Raw genomic sequence first — 18,203 nt, forward strand, 5'->3', positions numbered from 1 at the left:
GTGAGCGCTAGATTGTAATCGGGCAGGGGCAGCCCAAGAAGAAGAGGAACCAGGGCTCAGCCCACTATATAATGTTCTCCATCTCCTGGCTTTCAGTTCCTGGCATGGCTGTCAACTTTTCCCTTTTCTTGCGAGGAATCCTATTCGGAATAAGGGAATTTCCCTTATAAAAAGGGAAACGTTGACAGCTATGGTTCCTGGTGCAACAGCTCCCTCACTAGGACTTAAAAATTCAGGTCCTGCTGCTCAACTGGTCATTTTTTACAAATCCATCTGTCCGTCTGTCTGTCTGTCTAAATAATTTACATTCTACTTAACTGCAACCGCTAAGCGGTTTACAAAGAGGCAATATAAACAAATATCACAGAAAGCTATAAAATCAAACTTCGAATCCATTCTGCATTTGTCGCTCCCTTTGCCAAGCCTGCCACAGAGCCTAGGGCTTGCCGATCAGAAGGTTGGTGGTTCAAATCCCCACGACGGGGTGAGCTCCCACTGCTCAGTCCCAGCTCCTGCCAACCTAGCAGTTTGAAAGCACATCAAAATGCAAGTAGATATATAGGTACCACTCTGGCGGGAAGGTAAACGCTGTTTCCATGCACTGCTCTGGTTTCACCAGAAGCGGCTTAGTCATGCTGGCCACATGACCTGGAAGCTGCACGCCAGCTCCCTCGGCCAATAAAGCGAGATGAGCGCTGCAACCCCAGAGTCGGCCATGACTGGACCTAATGGTCAGGGGTCCCTTTACCTTTTTACCTTGCCAAGCCCGGGGTTCCCAGCCTCTGTTTCAAAGCCCAGCTAAAGAGATGCTCTGAAATGACAGGTGAGCAGGATCCACAACTAGGCAAACCCGCCCCCCTCCCATGTTGCAAAATTCCCACAAACGAGTGTTCATTTTCTCCTGCATGTTCCATGCAGCTCTGGAAGGAGGGAGAAATCTCATTGTTTCTCATAAGAAAGGCATTGGGTCACAGTGACATGAAGAAACCATGCTGGACATTGAATCTTGCAGTTGTGGGCTGGGCTTACAAGCTCTGAGTAGAAATATTTTGGGAAGGGGGCTAAAGAGAATGTGGGGAGAATGTGAAAATGGCCCCTCCTTCCTTACAGACCTTCCCAGCTGTTAAGGTCAACAAAGGAGCCCTTCTTGGCAGTGCCACTTCCCTCAGAAGCTGAGGGCCAGGACATGGCCTTCTCGGTGGCGGCCCCTAAGGCACCATTTGCACCACACATTTAAAGCCCTGTGGTACACCCTTTGTTTATTTCCTGCATTCAGAATCTCTCTGCGGCCACAGCCCTGATATCACAAGCTTGGAATAGAAAGCTCCCCAGCGGATGGACTACAGAGAATTGGATAAAATGACAAGAAGGACTCGAAACCCACGGGACCAGAGATTTATAGAAGATTGGAAGAAATATACGAACTATTTGAAGAGCAACTGTAATCAACAAATTACTCTAGTAGGACTACAAGAAGTTTTGTAAGGAGAAATATATGAAATACGAGAAAGAAGAGAGACATTAGTTATAATATTTAAATGTAATAGTGAAAGTAAGAAATGTAAATTAAGTGATAAGATTGGAAAATTTTCAGATGTGATTGATGGAAGTCAAAAAAAGTGTATAAGATACAAAAGTATGTTTAATAATTGTTGAAAATGTTATGTTAAAAAATTAATTAAAATATAATTAAAAAAAGAAAGAAAGCTCCCCAGCGGTGCTGACTTAGGCTCCAGATTATGGGTGCCCAGTGGCCCCCACGATGTAACGTGACATCATGACTTCATGTTACATCACACGTGCTGCAGTGATGCAACTTCCGAGGTCATATCCGAGGCTCAAACATGACTTCCACTTTCACCTAGAAGTTGCATCGAGGCCCCGCAGTGTGGATGTTGAGCACCCACAATTTATTTGTGTGAGTGCCCAGGCCCTCGGGGTCCCCTGGAGTTGGCGCCAGTGGGGTTGCCGATGGCTACTAGCCAGAACGGCTCTGAATATCAGTTGCTAGAAACCACAGGAAGGGAAAGTTGCTCTTCTGCTTTGATCCTTTTTGTGGGTTTCCCATAAAGGCACCTGGTTGGCCACTGTGGGAGCAGGATGGATGCTGGGCTAGAGGGGCCATGGCCTGATCCAGCACTCTCTTCTGGAGTTCTTAAAGGTTTTTAAAGCTTACCCCTCGAATTTCGGCAGCAGAGGTGTAGGTGGGTGGCAGAGGTGAAGATAGCAGCAGCAATGGCACGATTTCACCAGCTGTACAAAGGGAAGAGGAAGCCAATCTAGGTGTGGAAGGAGGGGTGATGGTTTCTTCAAATTAAATTCTGGCTAACCGGGCACAAGAGTCCATCCAGAAGCCCCTGTGTTCTCCAGAAGATGTGGCAGCCGCTGCTATTCCTTGCTTGCCTTTGCCAGAACAATGCCGTCCATGTTAAAAGTTAAACAGGAAAGATGAAGATTGCATGTGCTTCCTCCTAGGCTACAAGAAGCCTATGTTGTTGTTGTTGTTGTTGTTGTTGAGTCGTTTAGTCGGGTCCGACTCTCGGTGACCCCATGAACCAGAACACGCCAGGCACTCCTGTCTTCCACTGCCTCCCGCAGTTTGGTCAAACTCATGCTGGTAGCTTTGAGAACACTGTCCAACCCTCCATCTTTCCCAACACCAGGGTCTTTTCCAGGGAGTCTTCTCTTCTCATGAGGTGGCCAAAGTCTTGGAGCCTAAGCTGCAGGATCTGTCCTTCCAGTGAGCACTCAGGGCTGATTTCCTTCAGAATGGATCGGTTTGATCTTCTTGCAGTCCATGGGACTCTCAAGAGTCTCCTCCAGCACCATCACTGCCTTGCCGTGGCGAAGGGGCTTGAATAACTCAGAGAAGCTATGAGCTTTGCTGTGCAGGGTCACCCAAGATGGACAGGTCATAGTGGAGAGTTTTGACCAAACGTGAACCACCTGGAGCAGGAACCGGCAAGCCACTCCAGTATCCCTGCCAAGAAAACCCCATGGACAAAGACAACAGAAGCCCGCGATGTTGTCTTAATTAGGCCCACACCAGTTCCCACTAATGACTTCCTTCCGACTCCTCGGCGGACTTAACCGAGTCTCCTTCTCTGTGCAAATGTTCACCAGGATCATCTGCCTCCTCTGTTCCTCGCCTCCTTATCAGGAGACTCTGATGTTCAGGTGCAATTGGAGGCAATAGCAAGACCCAGGAGGCTGCTTGCCAGCTCCCCCCCACCTTTCTTTATCGCTCATTCCTGCTTCAAGACCATTCTTTGTCAGACTAGGCTGGAGACAGACAGACAAAGCTACTGCCTTCCTCCCAGCCTCAGCAGGCGTCAGATTCGGTCCTGTCGCCTCGACCCAGAACTTGATTTGTCTCTGGTAGCTCTGGCTCCTTCAGGGATAGGGCTGAGGGCCGCATTCCCTTCTAGGGCACCTTCTGAGGGCCACATGCCAATGGTGGGTGGGGCAACATTCCAAAGCAGGTGGAGCTAAACTATGGAACTCACTGCCACAGGATGGCTGTATTCTGCTTCCACAGTCGGAGGCGGCGATGACTGTGGGATGTGAAACACAAGAGCAGTCAAGTACAACATTCCTAGAGTGAACATGTTTACACATGGGGAGGAATGTTTGTCCAGCCAGCAGGTAAACTTCCTGTTTTCTTCTGGGCTAGGACAGACTTCCTCTGCATGTGACTAGAGGTGGGTGTGGCCTCACCTGTGCAGGTAAGGACAAAAGCATAGGGCAGGGCAGCCATCTCTCTCTCTCTGTGACTACTTTAGTCGAAGAAGCAACATCTGCTTAGCCAAAGATGCTCTCTTGGCGTCCAGCCAAGAGAGGACAAAGGGACTGTCTCCTTATGGGATAGTTTCCAGGTGTATGTTACTTTTCTAAGATAAGTCTGCCTTCTGGGATCCGATTGTGAACAGAATGTGAGTAAACTCTTTTTATACTTTTATAGAAGACTGTGTCGTGTCTTATCTTTTATGAGGGAATAAGGGGAAAATACCAGAACAGTTAATATAGAGGCTTTTGCAAGCCTGAGCAAATGCATCCGCTGTGAGTTTAAAAGGGGGAATGTTACTCTGCTAAATTGTGAACTTGTTTACACAAGTTGGAAAGGCTATAATTAAACAATATATCCTCTCCTGCATCCCTGGACATTCCCACAATGATTCTGAATACCAGTTGCTGGACACCGCAGGAGTTGCTCTTGTGCTCGGATCCTGCTTTGAGGATTTCCCACTGTTTGGCCACTGTGAGAGCAGGAGGCTGAACTGGGTGGGTCACTGGTCTGACCCAAGAGGACTTTGTTCCCTAGGCTAGCTTCTACATGCAAACTTTTTGTCCTGCATTTAGGGAAGCAAGAAGCGTTGTCAGAGTTCAAGGACACAGTTCCAGCCAGGGGAAAGACACTAAAGGAGGTTTGATTCTGTTTACGAATTGGTTCCTGTGAAACATCTCAAAAAGATTAAGATGACAGTGACGTCAGCAAAAGAAGTGTATAAAACCATCGCATCTGCAAGAACAATTTTAGAATTTAGTGTATGAAACAATTCAAGGGGGATGCAGACTGGAATAAGGAAATTCTCCATTTGTCACTGAAAAGACAATAGAGGTGGGGCCTGTTTTGAGATGAAACAGGAGGAGTTTGAAAGGCCCTTTTCCTAGATTGTATGGAGCAGACCTCCAGACAAAATGGTATCTGCAGGAGGCCTTCTCCTGCAGAGTGTCGGTGGTTATTTGGTTGGGCTGGGGCAGAATTGTTGAGTTGGAAGGGATACCAAAGATCATCTAGTCCAACCCCTGCAATCAGAGGAATCACAGCTAAAGAAAATAAACCCAACTTGCATTTAAAGGACAGCCTACCTGATCCACACTTTCCTAAATGATGCACAAACTGGAGTGCAACCATCCTTTGAAATTTGGCCCTTCTCTGAATCTTGCCAGTTGGTTCTGCAGCCAAGTAACGTACGCAGAAAAGGGAACATGGTGGAGCGTCCGCATATTAGCCAAAATAGCACACCCAAATTAGTTATGTTAGCGGAAAGCTGCCCTGCAAAGTTGTGTGTGTGTTAGGTAGTGTTGTCTACAAACTTGCGCATTTTGGGAGAAATTTGCACTAAAAGGATGAAGGCTTCTCATAAGAACTTTAAAATAAACAGATCACAAAGTGCTGTGGAAATGTGGAGATGTAAACATAACAATGAGAAATGCATCTGCATCTGTCCTTATGGGTTGGGCATGTATAGGGTGAGATTATCTTTTCTCATCCAATATAAACTGGGAATCTTCTGTGAGCTCTCCGAGCTCTCTGTCCAGCTCTTAGCAACCTCCCCGGGACTTAAGCATGACACAGGTGAAAGGATTTATTCTTACGACAAAAGAGCGATGAGGTCCAGGGAAACCTTGTGCCAACCTGATTCTTGACCATGCGCAGAGTGCAGCCGTCACTCTGCAAAAGGACTGTGTGCTGAGCGGCCGGGCCACAAACACAGTGTGGTTAACTGGAGCCCCCTGGGGGAGGCAGATTTTGCCACTCAAAAGTACACTCGTTTTAATCATGCTCAAATACTTTTTAAATGGCCCGTTGACTCAGCCCTGTGTCAGAAAGTCATGTTTCTGAGTCCCATCTATATTCCGGTTGCTGGGTTTAGGAAAAAGGATGTGGAAGATGATCTAGGTGGTGAAATCATCTACCTGGAAAGGAAAACTGCTGAGGGATTTGAGAATTGGAAGTAAGTTCAGGGTGTACACGTGGAAATGCTCCCCTCCCGCGCAATGTGTGACGATCCTGTGGAACTCCTCGACACAAGCTCTGAGAGGGGTTGCCTATATGCAGCTGCAGCCTGGAGAGGCGAAAGGGAAGCAGGGCTCTCCTGAGATTCCGTTTTTTTGTCCTCCCTCCCTGAACTCTTTCTGTCCCAGCTGGTCCAGGAAACAGGTGCCTCAGACTGTTTTTCTCCTCCTCCCTTTCCACTCGCTTTTCCTTTTCTGCTGTGTCCTTTAGATTACAAACCTGAGGGCAGAGACTATCTTGAGGCTTCTCTTTGACCAGCAAGCTGCTCTACGAACCTTCGTCCCCCAACCACCCCCCCCCGCCCACCTCTCGGCTGAAGCACAGCAGCTTTTCGAAATTGCTTTCGATTAATAAATTCTGGGTGGTGAGCTCATTCCCAAAGGGCAGCTGCGTTTAGCTGCCGCAGGGAAAACAGAACCTCCAGTCTCAGCGCAGCCTACCTCTCTGGAGTCCCAGATGCTGGTGTGTGTGTGGACATACCCCTTGCCCTGCTCGCCGCTTCCTTAGAGACACGCGGTTGAGTCCAGACAACCAAACCCACCCGAGTTTCCCCGCTTTGCGGCTCAGGATGGAACCCTGCAGATCGCGAGCCATAGGCGCAAGCGGCTGAAAGTCAGGCTGGGCGCTGCTGCTGCTTTGCGCGTGTTTTTGAAAACCAGGCAAGTGGCAAAATTGTTGGGTTTCTTTTAATAATAATAAAAAAGCAAAAACTCACGAACCCTTCCCTGCCTGGGCTCCTCCCCCTCCTGTTAGCGATTGGAAAGGAGCAGGAGGCGGACGAGGCAGAGGACTCCCTCCAGACCCCTTTCCCAGCAGCCAGAGGGCTCTGCGGCCAGAGGGGAGAGGCGCTGCCCCCTCGCCCGGCCACCTGCCCCCCCCCAGCCTCTGAATTCCTCCCCCCGGCTCGGCTTTTGTTGCTGCGAGGTGGTGACATCACCCCGCCTCGCTCCTCCTCGCCGATCTGATCCGTCTCAGGTTTCCCACCGCGCCTTCTCTCCTCCGACTGACGGTGTCTGTGAATCTAGACGGGGAGAGAGAGCGAGAGAGCGAGCGCGAGGGAACCAGCAGCATGATCAGATCCCCGGGGATCCCGAGGGCACAGCGGACCCCGTAAGGCTCCGGCGGCGGGGAAAGCGCACCTCCATCCCCGAGCCCCCCTTGCTGCGCTTCTCCTCGGTCCCCCTCGACGTACTCCGGGCGATTCTCCGAGAGCCGTATGCATGACACTCCGGAAAGGCGAGCGGACCACCATCAGCATCCAAGAGCACATGGCCATTGACGTCTGCCCCGGACCTATCCGACCCATCAAGCAGATCTCGGATTACTTCCCCCGCTTCCCCCGAGGGCTCCCGGCCACCGTCAGCCGCAGCAACAGCCTGCGCTCCTCGACGGCGCCCTCCGCGGCCGGGCAGCAGGCGGTCAGCCCCTCGGAGACCACGGCGCCCCGGGAGGACGACGAAGATGTGGATCAGCTCTTCGGCGCCTACGGGACCGAGGCGCCGACCGAGCAGCCGGCCAAGCGGCGAGCTGAGCCGGAGGAGGAGGCGGCGGAGGCGGTGGACCCCGAGGGCTACGAGTCGGACGACTGCAGTGAGTTCCGCAGGTCTTCTCCTTGAGTCGGGCTGGGGGGGGGGTGCAAGAGCCTCGTTCTGGGGTTTGGGGGTGGTAGTGTTTTGCCTCGAGAGCTCTCAGTCAGTTTCGGTTTTTCTATTCCCCTCCCCAATATCCAGAGTTCTGAAAATGTGCTTGTTGTTTTTTTTAAATCCTCACCAGCGTTTGGTGCAAATAAATTCATTTTTTGCAAGCGATCTCCCCCCCCCCGCACCCTCCAGATATAAAACTGCTTGTTCTTTCTGCTGAGATATTCCTCTTTATGCCTGTTTTTTGTTAAAAGAAGGCATTTTTATTTTTATTTCTTTGGTAAACATTGTATGGCTGGGGAACTGCATTGCAAATTTCAGATCAGTGCAAATTTCAGAAAGTGGGATTCAACTTGACATGCACACCGGGTCAGATTTCTGCCCCATCCCCGACTGTGAGTTTTCCTTCTAATACGCTCCCCCCCCTGCCCAGTTCTAAATCTAGATTTGACCGAGTTTCCTGCAAGCTGGCCTTGGGAGGTCAGTGGAAACCTTGAAAGCTCAGCCGGCCTGTCACCTGTGACAGGGACAATCCGTTGGGTGGCCTCCCTCCCCCCCCTCCTCCAGCTTGCTTGATACAAATGCCGGTTGCTCAGAGGAGCATCACACCCGCACACTTGCGCACCTGTGCCAGCCCCACGGAAGAAACCAGAGGGGAGCTGTGAAAGAGACACCCCCCCCTCTGGTGGCTTGCACCCACCAGTTGCTGTTTGGCACGGATAGCGGTGGAGATGGCAATCGCAGGGATCGCTTTGTCCTCGTCCGTGTCCCCCCCCCCCTCCCGCCACCCACCGAATCCAGAAGAGAGAAAACAACCCCTTGTTGCAAGGGCGCGTGAGCTTTCGTCAAACTCTTCCAGTTTGGCAGAACAAACATTGCACTACGCGGAGCCTGGCACACCGGCGATGCCATCCGTTTTCCCTTTTGCACATTTCCTTTATCCATCTTCCCTCCTTCCGTTTTAAAACAACACCATGACTCCTTTCACCCACTCCCTTTGGCGCTTTCTCTCTCTCTCATAACAAGGCACGCACAATTCCCTTATTTTTTGGGAGGGAAAAGGTCTCTTTTTCCTCTGCAACCCAAACCCCCCCCCTCTCTCTCCCCCTCTCTCTCTCCATTCCTGCAGCCTCCCCCCACTCTTCCTCCTCTGGTTTCTTAATCCCCCTCTTCCCAGTGTCGAAATTCCATCCCTCCATCCCTCCTCCTCCACCCCCGCCCTCAAGCTGCCGACTTCAGCCCCCTCCCCACCTCGCCAATGTCACCCCGACAGCCCACCCTCGGTGGGGTCCAGCGTTGCTACAGCCGCAATCCTCCGCTATGCAGCCAAAGAGCTTGTTCGCCTGGCTCCTCCTTGCTCGACAAAATATAAACAAGCGAGGGGAGCCCCCTCCTCGCCCTGCGCGCACCCCCTCCTCTTATTTGAGCGCTAGGATGTTTCAAAGACACCAGTTGCATCGCCTTCTGTGGTGTGGCCGTGTTGGGAAGGGAGGGGGGCACGACTCGGGTCCTTGGCAGGTTTGAGCTGGTTTGAGAGCAAGGGTAAAGAGGCGTAGAGTGGGGACCTTCTATGCAAGGCGTGCTAGACCAGCTAGTCCACTGATGGAGAAATCTGAGCCCGGGAAGAATTTCAGTGTCTTTCGCCGCCACCTCTCTCTCTCTCGCCTGAATAAAACTCCCAAGCTGTCATCTTCCCAGCAGTGAGATGGGGAGAAAGAGAGATCTCTCTGGTGTAGTACAAATGGTGCAGGCAATCTTTTGCATAACCAGAGCGTTGTATTTTTTTTATTTTTTTTATTTTTAGGAAAACAACATTTTTTCCCCATTTCATCCCAAGCTGACTGGGTATTAACCCTGTTGCCCCTGCCACCTGTTTCAATGAAGAAGCCTTCTTGTCATTGGCAGACACATATGCAAGGCACTGGCTAGGCAATCACAGAACAGGAGATTTGGAAGGGGACAAAAGGGTCATCTAGTCCAACCCCCTTGTGATGCAGGAATCACAGCTATATTTGTGTGGGGGGGCGGCGGTATTTTTCAGCTGATTTTGACTGGAGGAAAGAGCTTGGGGGAAGAGGGAGAGTTGCAGTGTGGCATCCAAACTTGGGAGTTTTTAAAAGGGTTGGGGGAATTGTCAGTGTTTAGGGAGGACGGACCTCTTTGAAGGGTGTGGAAGAGGCCGCCTCTGCTGTTGTGGTAATCACAAGGGGGTTTAAAATACTCTGTCTGCGTTAAGGTTCCCCTCCCCAAATCAGAATCCTTTCTCCCAGGTGTCATGTCAGAGGAAATAAAAAAAAGGTCAGACCAATATTTATGTATGCAGCTAGGGTGGCAAGGTTATTGATTGCCCAAAATTGGAAAAGCAGCAGCGTCCCAACTAAAACAGACTGGTTATCTAAAATGATGGAATACTTCCATATTGCCGAACTAACAGGGAGGATAAGAGGAGATATGGCACAAAAAGTGAATAAGGAGTGGGCTATCTTTAAGGAATACATCAGAATTTATGTGGGGAAAGTAGAATTTCTGACAGATATTGAGTGAATCCAGAAAATGAAAGGAGAGTAAAGTCAAGATAAAAGAAGAGATTAAAGAAATAATGAAATGTGTTTAAGCCAGTTGGAAAAATAAAGTAGTGTAACAAGAACGGCTGGAAGTCAAATCACCGGGTGGGTGTTCGTGTGGGGTAGGTGTGTGGGTATGTTGATATATACAGTATAGGTGGGTATTATATAGAGTAATGTAGGTATGTTTTATGTTATGAAAATAAGGTAGTGTGTTATGTATGTGTACTGTGTAAATGTATATGTATGTGTTTTATATGTTAATAAAATTTATATTTAAAAAATAAGAAAAAAAGGTTCCCCTCCCCATCCACCCTCATATTATTATTTTTTAAGCTAGCCCTGCTTCTCTGCCTAGACAAGGAGAAATTCAAACTGTGATGCTCCGATTGAGCCCATGATGGAAGAAAGTGTCACTTGTTGAATGCTTGTTCCATGTGTGCTTGTGGAAGGAGGGGTGGACAACCAATGGCCCTCCAGATGTTTCTGGTCTCCAGCTCCCATCATCCTGGGCTATTGGGAGCTGATGGGAGCTGGACGCCAACAGCATCTCGAGCTCCACAGGGTCCCCACCTGTCCTGAAGGTGTAGGAAGGTAGGTGAGCTGACAGGTTGCCCTCTGCTCTTCAGATGCATCAGGTCTCTCATATCCTCTGCTCATCCTTCCCGCCTAGGGAGAAACATACAGTGAGGGGTCAGTTGATGGGAGAGCTGAGTCAGATTTTTGCTCATCCGCAGTCACTTGAGTACGTTGCTAAGCCTCGTTTTCCCCCATCTTGGTGGTCTACCTTGCAGGGCTGGTCTGGGGTGCAGAGGAAACAGGTTAGGTACTGTAACTGCTTCAGCTGTAGCTCAGCAGCAGAGAGCATGGTTTCGAACAGCAGGTTTGATCCACAGTGCCTCCAATGGGAAGATTTCGTGGTAGCAGATGCTAGGGGGAGATTCCTGCCCCTGTATCTTCAACCATTTTTGCAAAATGAAATCTTGTGCTCCAAGGACTCTAATGGAGGTGGGAAGGTTTGGAGAGAGCTTAGGAGGAAGATACGGCAAGCTGTCCTCTCCCCCTTCAAATCCACCAAGTTAATCAGACCTGCTCTTATCCTGCTAGAGAGGCGAGGTGCAGTTTCACACCTTTGGAGTCCTGCACATGATCTGCACATTGGCACTTGCTGTCAGAAGCAGGAAGTTGGTTTGTCCCAATTGAGTGTTTTGGATACTTGGAAGTGCTGGAAGAGGATGGCTAAAATGGACAGTCCTCCAGCCTCTGCCATGACTTGGTAATATTCTGAAAGTGTTTGAAGCAGGGGTCAGCAAACGTTTTCAGCAGGGGGCCAGTCCACTGTCCCTCAGACCTTGTGAGGGGGCCAGACTATATTTTGAGAAAATAAAGGAGCAAATTCCTATGCCCCACAAATAACCCAGAGATGCATTTTAAACAAAAGGACACATTCTACTCATGTGAAAACACACTGATTCCTGGACCGTCCGCGGGCCGAATTGAGAAGGCGATTGGGCCGGATCCGGTCCCCGGGCCTTAGTTTGCCTACCCATGGTTTGGAGGGAAGGAAAAAGCGTCTCTCTGTAGCCTGTGCTCCTCAATCCTGACAGCCATGCATTTTTTCCAGGCATGTGGAGCTCCTGCACTCCTGCAGCTCCATGAGCATTCCAAACCATGTAAGAAGTTATAGCTGGTGCTCCACAAGTGCTCCAAACACTATAGTTGCTTTATAACAAGGGGGCAGGAGCCTGTGCAACTCACTCCAGAGATCCAGGCATTTTGACAGGCACTTGGAGCTCCTGCACTCATGAGGCTCCACACACACACTCCAGACATGTAGGTGCTCCACATGCATTCCAGCTACGGCAGTGGCAGAATATTTGCTTTTTAACAAGGGGGCGGGAGCAGCTCTCTGCAGCCCTGTGCCCCTCAATCCAACGTCAGGTGGTGCTCCTGCGCTGGCACAGCTCCACACACATTCCAAATACGTAGGAAGCCAAACAGTGAAAATACCTGGCGACCATTTTTCTGTGGAACTGGTGGGGCTTCTGAATTGCTTCAACCCAAGATGCTTCTCAGCGTCAACACATTCAGCTGCTTAACCAAAAAAGCGTTGCATTGCCTAGAGACCTGTTTCGCATATGAGAACTGATCTTGCATTATCCATTTTTAAAAAGGATTTGCTTCTGGCCTCTGAGAAGCAGTGAAGATCCGACTTCACCAGAGAGTAGAAGTACTGGATTCAGAATTAGGCAAGTTTCTACTCTAGGGTGACAGTCCTCACTGACAGAAGTCGTGTGCCAGAGGATAAATGGGTCCACCTGAAGGGGGCAGCCCCACTTTGCAGAAGTAATTTGCTAGAGCTGGATGAGAATCTCTCTGAGATTGTGATTTCCTAATATAACTCAGGTGGGTTTAAGGATTTGAGAATTGGCTCCCCCGCTTCCAGTTTTGACTCATTTTGAGATGCACATTATTTTTACTACTGAGGACGAGAATGAGAATGGCTTCTTAGGGCGTGTGGAATCTCTGGTCTGGGGTCCAGTTGTGGCCCTCCGCTCCTCTCTCTCTGGCCCTTGGGCCTCTTCCCAGGCCACGCCCCCTCCCAGAGGCCACACCCTCCTTGAATGTGTTTGCCTGGCTGGAAGTGTGCCCTGGAGCTCGGATAATGGCTCTTGCTTCCCTGGATGCAAGATAGAGAGAAGGGTGTGCAGAAAGTAGCCTATGCTGTAATGGTAAAATTTACATGAGTGGCCCCGCCCACTTTTGCCTCTGGCCCCACCCACCTCAGAAGTTTGCCCAGAAGGAGATGCACCTCACGGAGCTCAAAATATTTCCCTGCCTCTCTTAGGCGATCAGAGAGAACGGATCTCCTATGGACCTTAAAAGACAAGAAAAATATATGGAAGTGACTAGGCGAGACATTACTGTAAGGTGCTTATTTGATCTTGTTTGTGCAGATAGAAGTTAAGTGGTTTATATTAAATAAAAGGGAGAAAAACAGAAATGGTTCTTCTAACAGGAAAAGCTTCAGGCAGCAGACAGCGATCATTCTGCCAGGGTAACGGCTTTCTGCAGCTGCTCTGAAAATCCTTAGGTTTCGGTTTTCAGGTAGAAAGGAGTTCCCAGCACCATTCATTCCACAACACTTAGGTGCTGTGGAATATCTAGCGTTCCCCAGCATTGCTCAGAACCAGTTCTCCCAGGCTGCTGCTGCTTCATCCTTCCTGAAATATTTCGCGTGGGTGATCCTATCCTATCAGGGAACCTACAGTGAATGGGACCGCATTCACTGCCCAACTCCACAGCCCATCAGGGATCCCATAGTAGACGCAAACCACCACCGGGTTTTGTGGCCAGTTGGAGTGCAGGATCCTGTCCTTGCCAGCTGGATTTGGCCGCGTGGCAATGTCGCTGAGGGCAAGGAACAAGCAGGCATCTCTGCAAGGAAGGCCCTGGCAGTGCGAGGGTGGCGAAAAGGCATTTGGCGGTGCCAGAAATGTTTGCGACAAATTGTCAGTCATTTTGGCACAGTGCTAGCTCTTTCCATTTTGCCCTGAGAGGCTAAAACATGAAAGGTAACACATTTGCGAAAACGCTAGTATCTTAACATCCCCTTTGAACCTTTTTCCAGAGGGCGATGTTGGGGGAAGAAAGCATTCCCGCCCCCCCAGAAGAAGGGGCCCAGTGTGGCTTAATTTCATTGTCGTCTGTTTGTGGGAAAAGAAGAGCCCCACCCTATCAAAAGGCAAAATGCACATCTGGGAGGCTGTGAGCAGGCGAGAGTGAGCAGGCAAGACGCCCTGGTGTGGATTAAATGTTTGGTAACATGCCAGGTGGCGCCTGCTGAGATGGGGCCACTTTTCTGCTAGGAGAGGCGCGCTGAGCAGTAATTTGCCTTAAAAAAACCCAACACTGCCTGGAATTGAAGGAGAATGGACTTCCCGATCCTCATCTTCCTGGAAGGTAGTGGTCCCAGATGGATTCTGGGGAGGCAGCTGTTGTTTAGCACGTCTTGGAGACAGAAGCTCTAATCTGGGGCTCCCGAGAATTGAGGGAAATGGGTCTTTACCCCTCCCAACACCCCCTTCCCCACAACCTTTTAAATGCAGCTGCACAGCTTTTCAAAGAAGAGGTTTTCCTGCTGCTTAATCATAAACCACTGTGATTAAATAGAAAAAGGAGTGGTATGATGTTACATTGAACTAACACAACAGAAACAAACACATATGTGTTTGCAGATATGCATACACACACACATTTCTATATCTACATACTTACACACATTACAATCTTACGCACACATGTGTGTGAGTGTGTTTATATGTACATCTTCATCGTTGTTTATTTGTATGGCACCCTTCTGCAGTTGAAAGCATGCTCAAGCTGGCTTGCAACAGGAAAACATTTACGTGGTTACAAAAATATAAAGAAAGTCGTCAAAAGGAATAAATATAAATTTGTCACCACCATCCTTTATCTGAATTTGCAAACATATTCCAAAACAACCCAAATGTCTCTCTCTATATGCACACACCTCTCTCTCTCTATTTACACACACATGTGCTTTCTATACCATATTTGCACAAATCCGCCATCACACTGTTTTCATTGCCTGTTTCCCGCTGATCGCGCTTTTGCGGAAATCACGCCAGTTTCTCATGTCGGCGGTTGCTTTGGTGGTTCTGCTTTCTTCACCCTCCTCTTTTCCCATTCTTGCTCATGAACGAAGTGTTGCGTGTGCAAATGGAGCAGTCCTGGTCTCACAGAGAAGCCAAAGAGAACTAACGTCTCAAAGAACAAGGGGCCAGGAATTTCAGGGGAGCAGATTTTGGATGAAAGTTCAGAGATGCATCCTGATGTGATCCACTGTGGGGCAGATGGAGGGTGGGCTCCTTCCTTCACTGGATCTTTTTACACAGAGGCTGGACAGTCACCTGACAAGGTTGCTGTCATTGCAGACCCTGCATTGGGAAGTGCAGTTGGACTTGATATCCTCTGGGGGGCCCTTCCAGCTGTAAAATTCTGTGCAGGCTGTACAGAAAGGGCCTGAGATGAAACTCTTTGTTTGTGATGGCTTTGGTTGTGGGTTTTTTCCCCTGGCATAGGATGAGGACCGGCAGTTCAGAGTGGCACGTACGAGTTACGGCCAGGTTGCCACCTCGCTCTCCCCCAGCAGGGCTCCTGTGCTTTTAAGACGATTGCGGTAGTCAGGAATTCAACAGGTGCAGCTCCACATCAGAACCGGCGTGGAGATCTGACGCTGGGGAGAAGACGGTTCTCTCCCCTCTTCTCAAGCCAGGCAGGAGCCCACACAGGCCTGACGGCAAGTATTTTTGGCAAGATGGCAGGTAATTATCTGCCTTCTTTTTCCGAGCAGGGATGTTGCTGACTGGAGGGCAACCTCCAATGGACAAGTATCTGAGCAATATCTCCTTGGGATGATTCAGCAAAAAAGGGGGGAAAGGCTGGAGGTGGAGGAGGAAAGATTTCTCAGCCCCCCCTCCTGATAATTAAGCAGCCAAGATCTTCCTAATGTGTGTGTGTGAAATATTCATTAGCAGCTGTTGATGATCTCAAAAGATCCAGAGTCTACAGATTGCTAATCCAACAACTTAATGAAGGAAGCAAAGAACTGTGGACGGAGGAGGGAGGGGGAAAGAGAAAGGAAAGGAAGTTTTTAGAGAAGAATTTCGATACTTCACTGAGAAGCATTTTGTTGGCAAATGGCCCCCGGTGCTATTTATATGCGCCTGTTTATCCCTGCGGTTTGGGCCTATCCGAGAGGCACAAAAATAAAGCCTGTTTGCAAACGAGGTGCATCCATCTTCTCCAAGAGTAAGAATGAAGAACATCTGGGGTTCTTCCAGATGTTGGAGGACTTCATCTCCCATCAGCTCTCCTCGCTGGCCACATGGGGGAGGGGGGTTCAAAAGCAGCTCCTCACCCCTGCAGCCATGGCCAGGGGAATTATGGGAGTTGGAGTCCTCTAACTCGCCGACTGCTACCCAAGTCCCAGGAGAAAGGGCAGTTTAGGGCAGGCATAGGCAGACTTGGGCCTCCAGATGTTCTGGGACTACAACTCCCATCATCCCTGACCGCTGGTCCTGTTAGCTAGGGACGATGGGAGTTGTAGTCCCAAAACATCTGGAGGCCCAAGTTTGCCTATGCCTGGTTTGGGGTGAAGCATTTCCTTCCACATTGTGCCAATGTCTCATGGTCCCCACCGTTCTGAAAGCAGGATGGCTTCTTTGGTGTCCGCAGTGTAGGGGAAACTTTAACGTCCCGAGGGCCACATTCCCCTCTGAGCAACTTCCCGGGGGCCGAATGCCAGTGGTGGGTGGAGCCAGAGACAAAAGTGGGTGGAGCAACAAACATTTAAAAATATTTGTTATATATGCACTGTTTCAACACATGGCCTCTATCCTCATCCTCTGTCGGAAGTCAGGGGCACAGCTAGAGGAAAAACAACCAAGGATGGTGCGAATCAGTGGGCCTAGCCAAGGAGAGGTCCAAGGGCCAGATAGAGAGCCTCGGAGGGCCACATTTGACACTTCCCTGGCCCCTGCCTGAGCTTCCTGGTACCCGCTCTCAACACAGCAATGGTGGCTGAGATCAAGGATGCCACTGGCCACGATGGCTGTCCTCTGCCTCCACAGTCAGAATCAGCAACGCTTATTGAATCAAAGAATCATAGCGCTGGAAGGGATCCCAAGGATCATCTAGTCCAACCCCCTGAATTGCAGCTGTCTCTTCTGGGGATCGAACCTGCAACCTTGGCGTTAATAGCACCATGCTCTAACCAATAGAGTGATCCAGCTGAATATGAGTTGCTGGGAACTATGGGAGGGGAGAATGCTGCAGGATTCGCACTGGCATCTGGCTGTGAGAATAAGATGCTGGACTAGAAGGGCCTCATCTAGCAACCTCTTCTTATCTCGGTGTTGCAAGTACGTCTCTCCCTTTCGCTCATCCTTCTTGGCTTCCCACTTCTTGATTGATCCGTTTCGTTATGCAGTCCTGGTTCTCCAGCCCCCTCCCATTTCCCCACCCCCAAATCCCGAGTGGTCGCCAATTCTTTTCATCTCCCTTCATATACAATCTCTTTATTTTTCCCTTTCATTCTCCGTTCCGGGAATCGAATATAATTTAAAATAAAAAATAAAAAAGGGGCAGGAGAAGAGAAGAGTTTGTGAAGGCCATCTTTAAATTGAAAATGTGGGAAGTCTAATTGCTTATGACACCAGGGGACTGTTTAACTCCGCAGAATATAATTGCGTCTACGGACTGCGCTGCATTGATAAGTGCTCTGTGGAACATTAAGTATTTTTGGAAATCCTTCTGATTAAATCTTCACCTGTCGCAAGCCAGACCGATAAGCAGGAATGCCTCGTTTTTTAAAAATAAAATAGGGGGTGGACGAGATTTCGACGTACGTCTCATCAATCCAGTTCTGGCTTTGAACAGTTTCTTTATGATCTCCTGCGGTTTTCTGTAAAATATTGAAGGCGGCTCAAAATAGGAATAAAAAATGCATGCTCATAATCTTGAAAAGGGGGGGGGGAGGAATCAATGAAATTGAAGTTTTGTTTTTTTTAAGAGGGGAACTGTTAAAGGAAGCAACGGTATCAAAAGGAAATTCAGAAAGGAAAAACTTGCTAGAAGTGTCAAAAAGGAAATGTTGTAAGATCAAGCAGACTTCGCTTGAGAGTGAGTGTGGTCCTGAGCTGTTTAAGGCCTTATAGGTAGAAACTAACACTTTGAATTGGGCCTGGAAACTAATTGGCAGCCAGTGTAGTTGAGCCAAGATATACTGAAACCATCTTGCTCCAGTGAGCAACCGGGTCACCAAATTCTGCACCAGCTGAAGTTTCCGAACTGTCTTCAGAGGCGGCCCTACGTATAATGTGTTGCAGTCAGTGCTTTTCCCCCCCTAAAAAAAATATTTAGGGATACTCTAATTTTCCTACTCATATTGAAATACTGCCCCTCAATGAGGCCAAACTTAGATTCACAAAATGTTTAGGGGTGTGCATACCCCTGCGTCCCCCCAGAAAAAAAGCACTGGTTGCAGTAATCTAGCCTAGAGGTTACCAGAGTATAGACAACAGTAGTTAGACTGTCCCCATCCAAACAGGGGCACAGCTGGGGCACCAGCCGACGCTGATGGAAGGCGCTCTGGGCCACTAAGGCCATCTGAGC

At 49.3% G+C, this 18,203-nt stretch overlaps 1 protein-coding gene across 1 annotated transcript in view; it reads left to right on the top strand.

The window, feature by feature from the left end:
• The first annotated feature begins 6,585 nt into the window (after nucleotides 1-6,585).
• DOC2B (double C2 domain beta) overlaps nucleotides 6,586-18,203 on the top strand; it is a 139,844-nt gene continuing 128,226 nt past the window's right edge. The window contains exon 1 of the mRNA XM_083587876.1: nucleotides 6,586-7,390. Within this exon, the coding sequence (XP_083444002.1) occupies nucleotides 7,021-7,390 (370 nt within the window). The 5' untranslated portion in view covers nucleotides 6,586-7,020. The remainder of the gene's footprint in view (nucleotides 7,391-18,203) is intronic.

Source organism: Podarcis filfolensis (assembly GCF_964270895.1).
Source record: "Podarcis filfolensis genome assembly, chromosome: 15".
Taxonomy (NCBI): Eukaryota; Metazoa; Chordata; class Lepidosauria; order Squamata; family Lacertidae; genus Podarcis; species Podarcis filfolensis.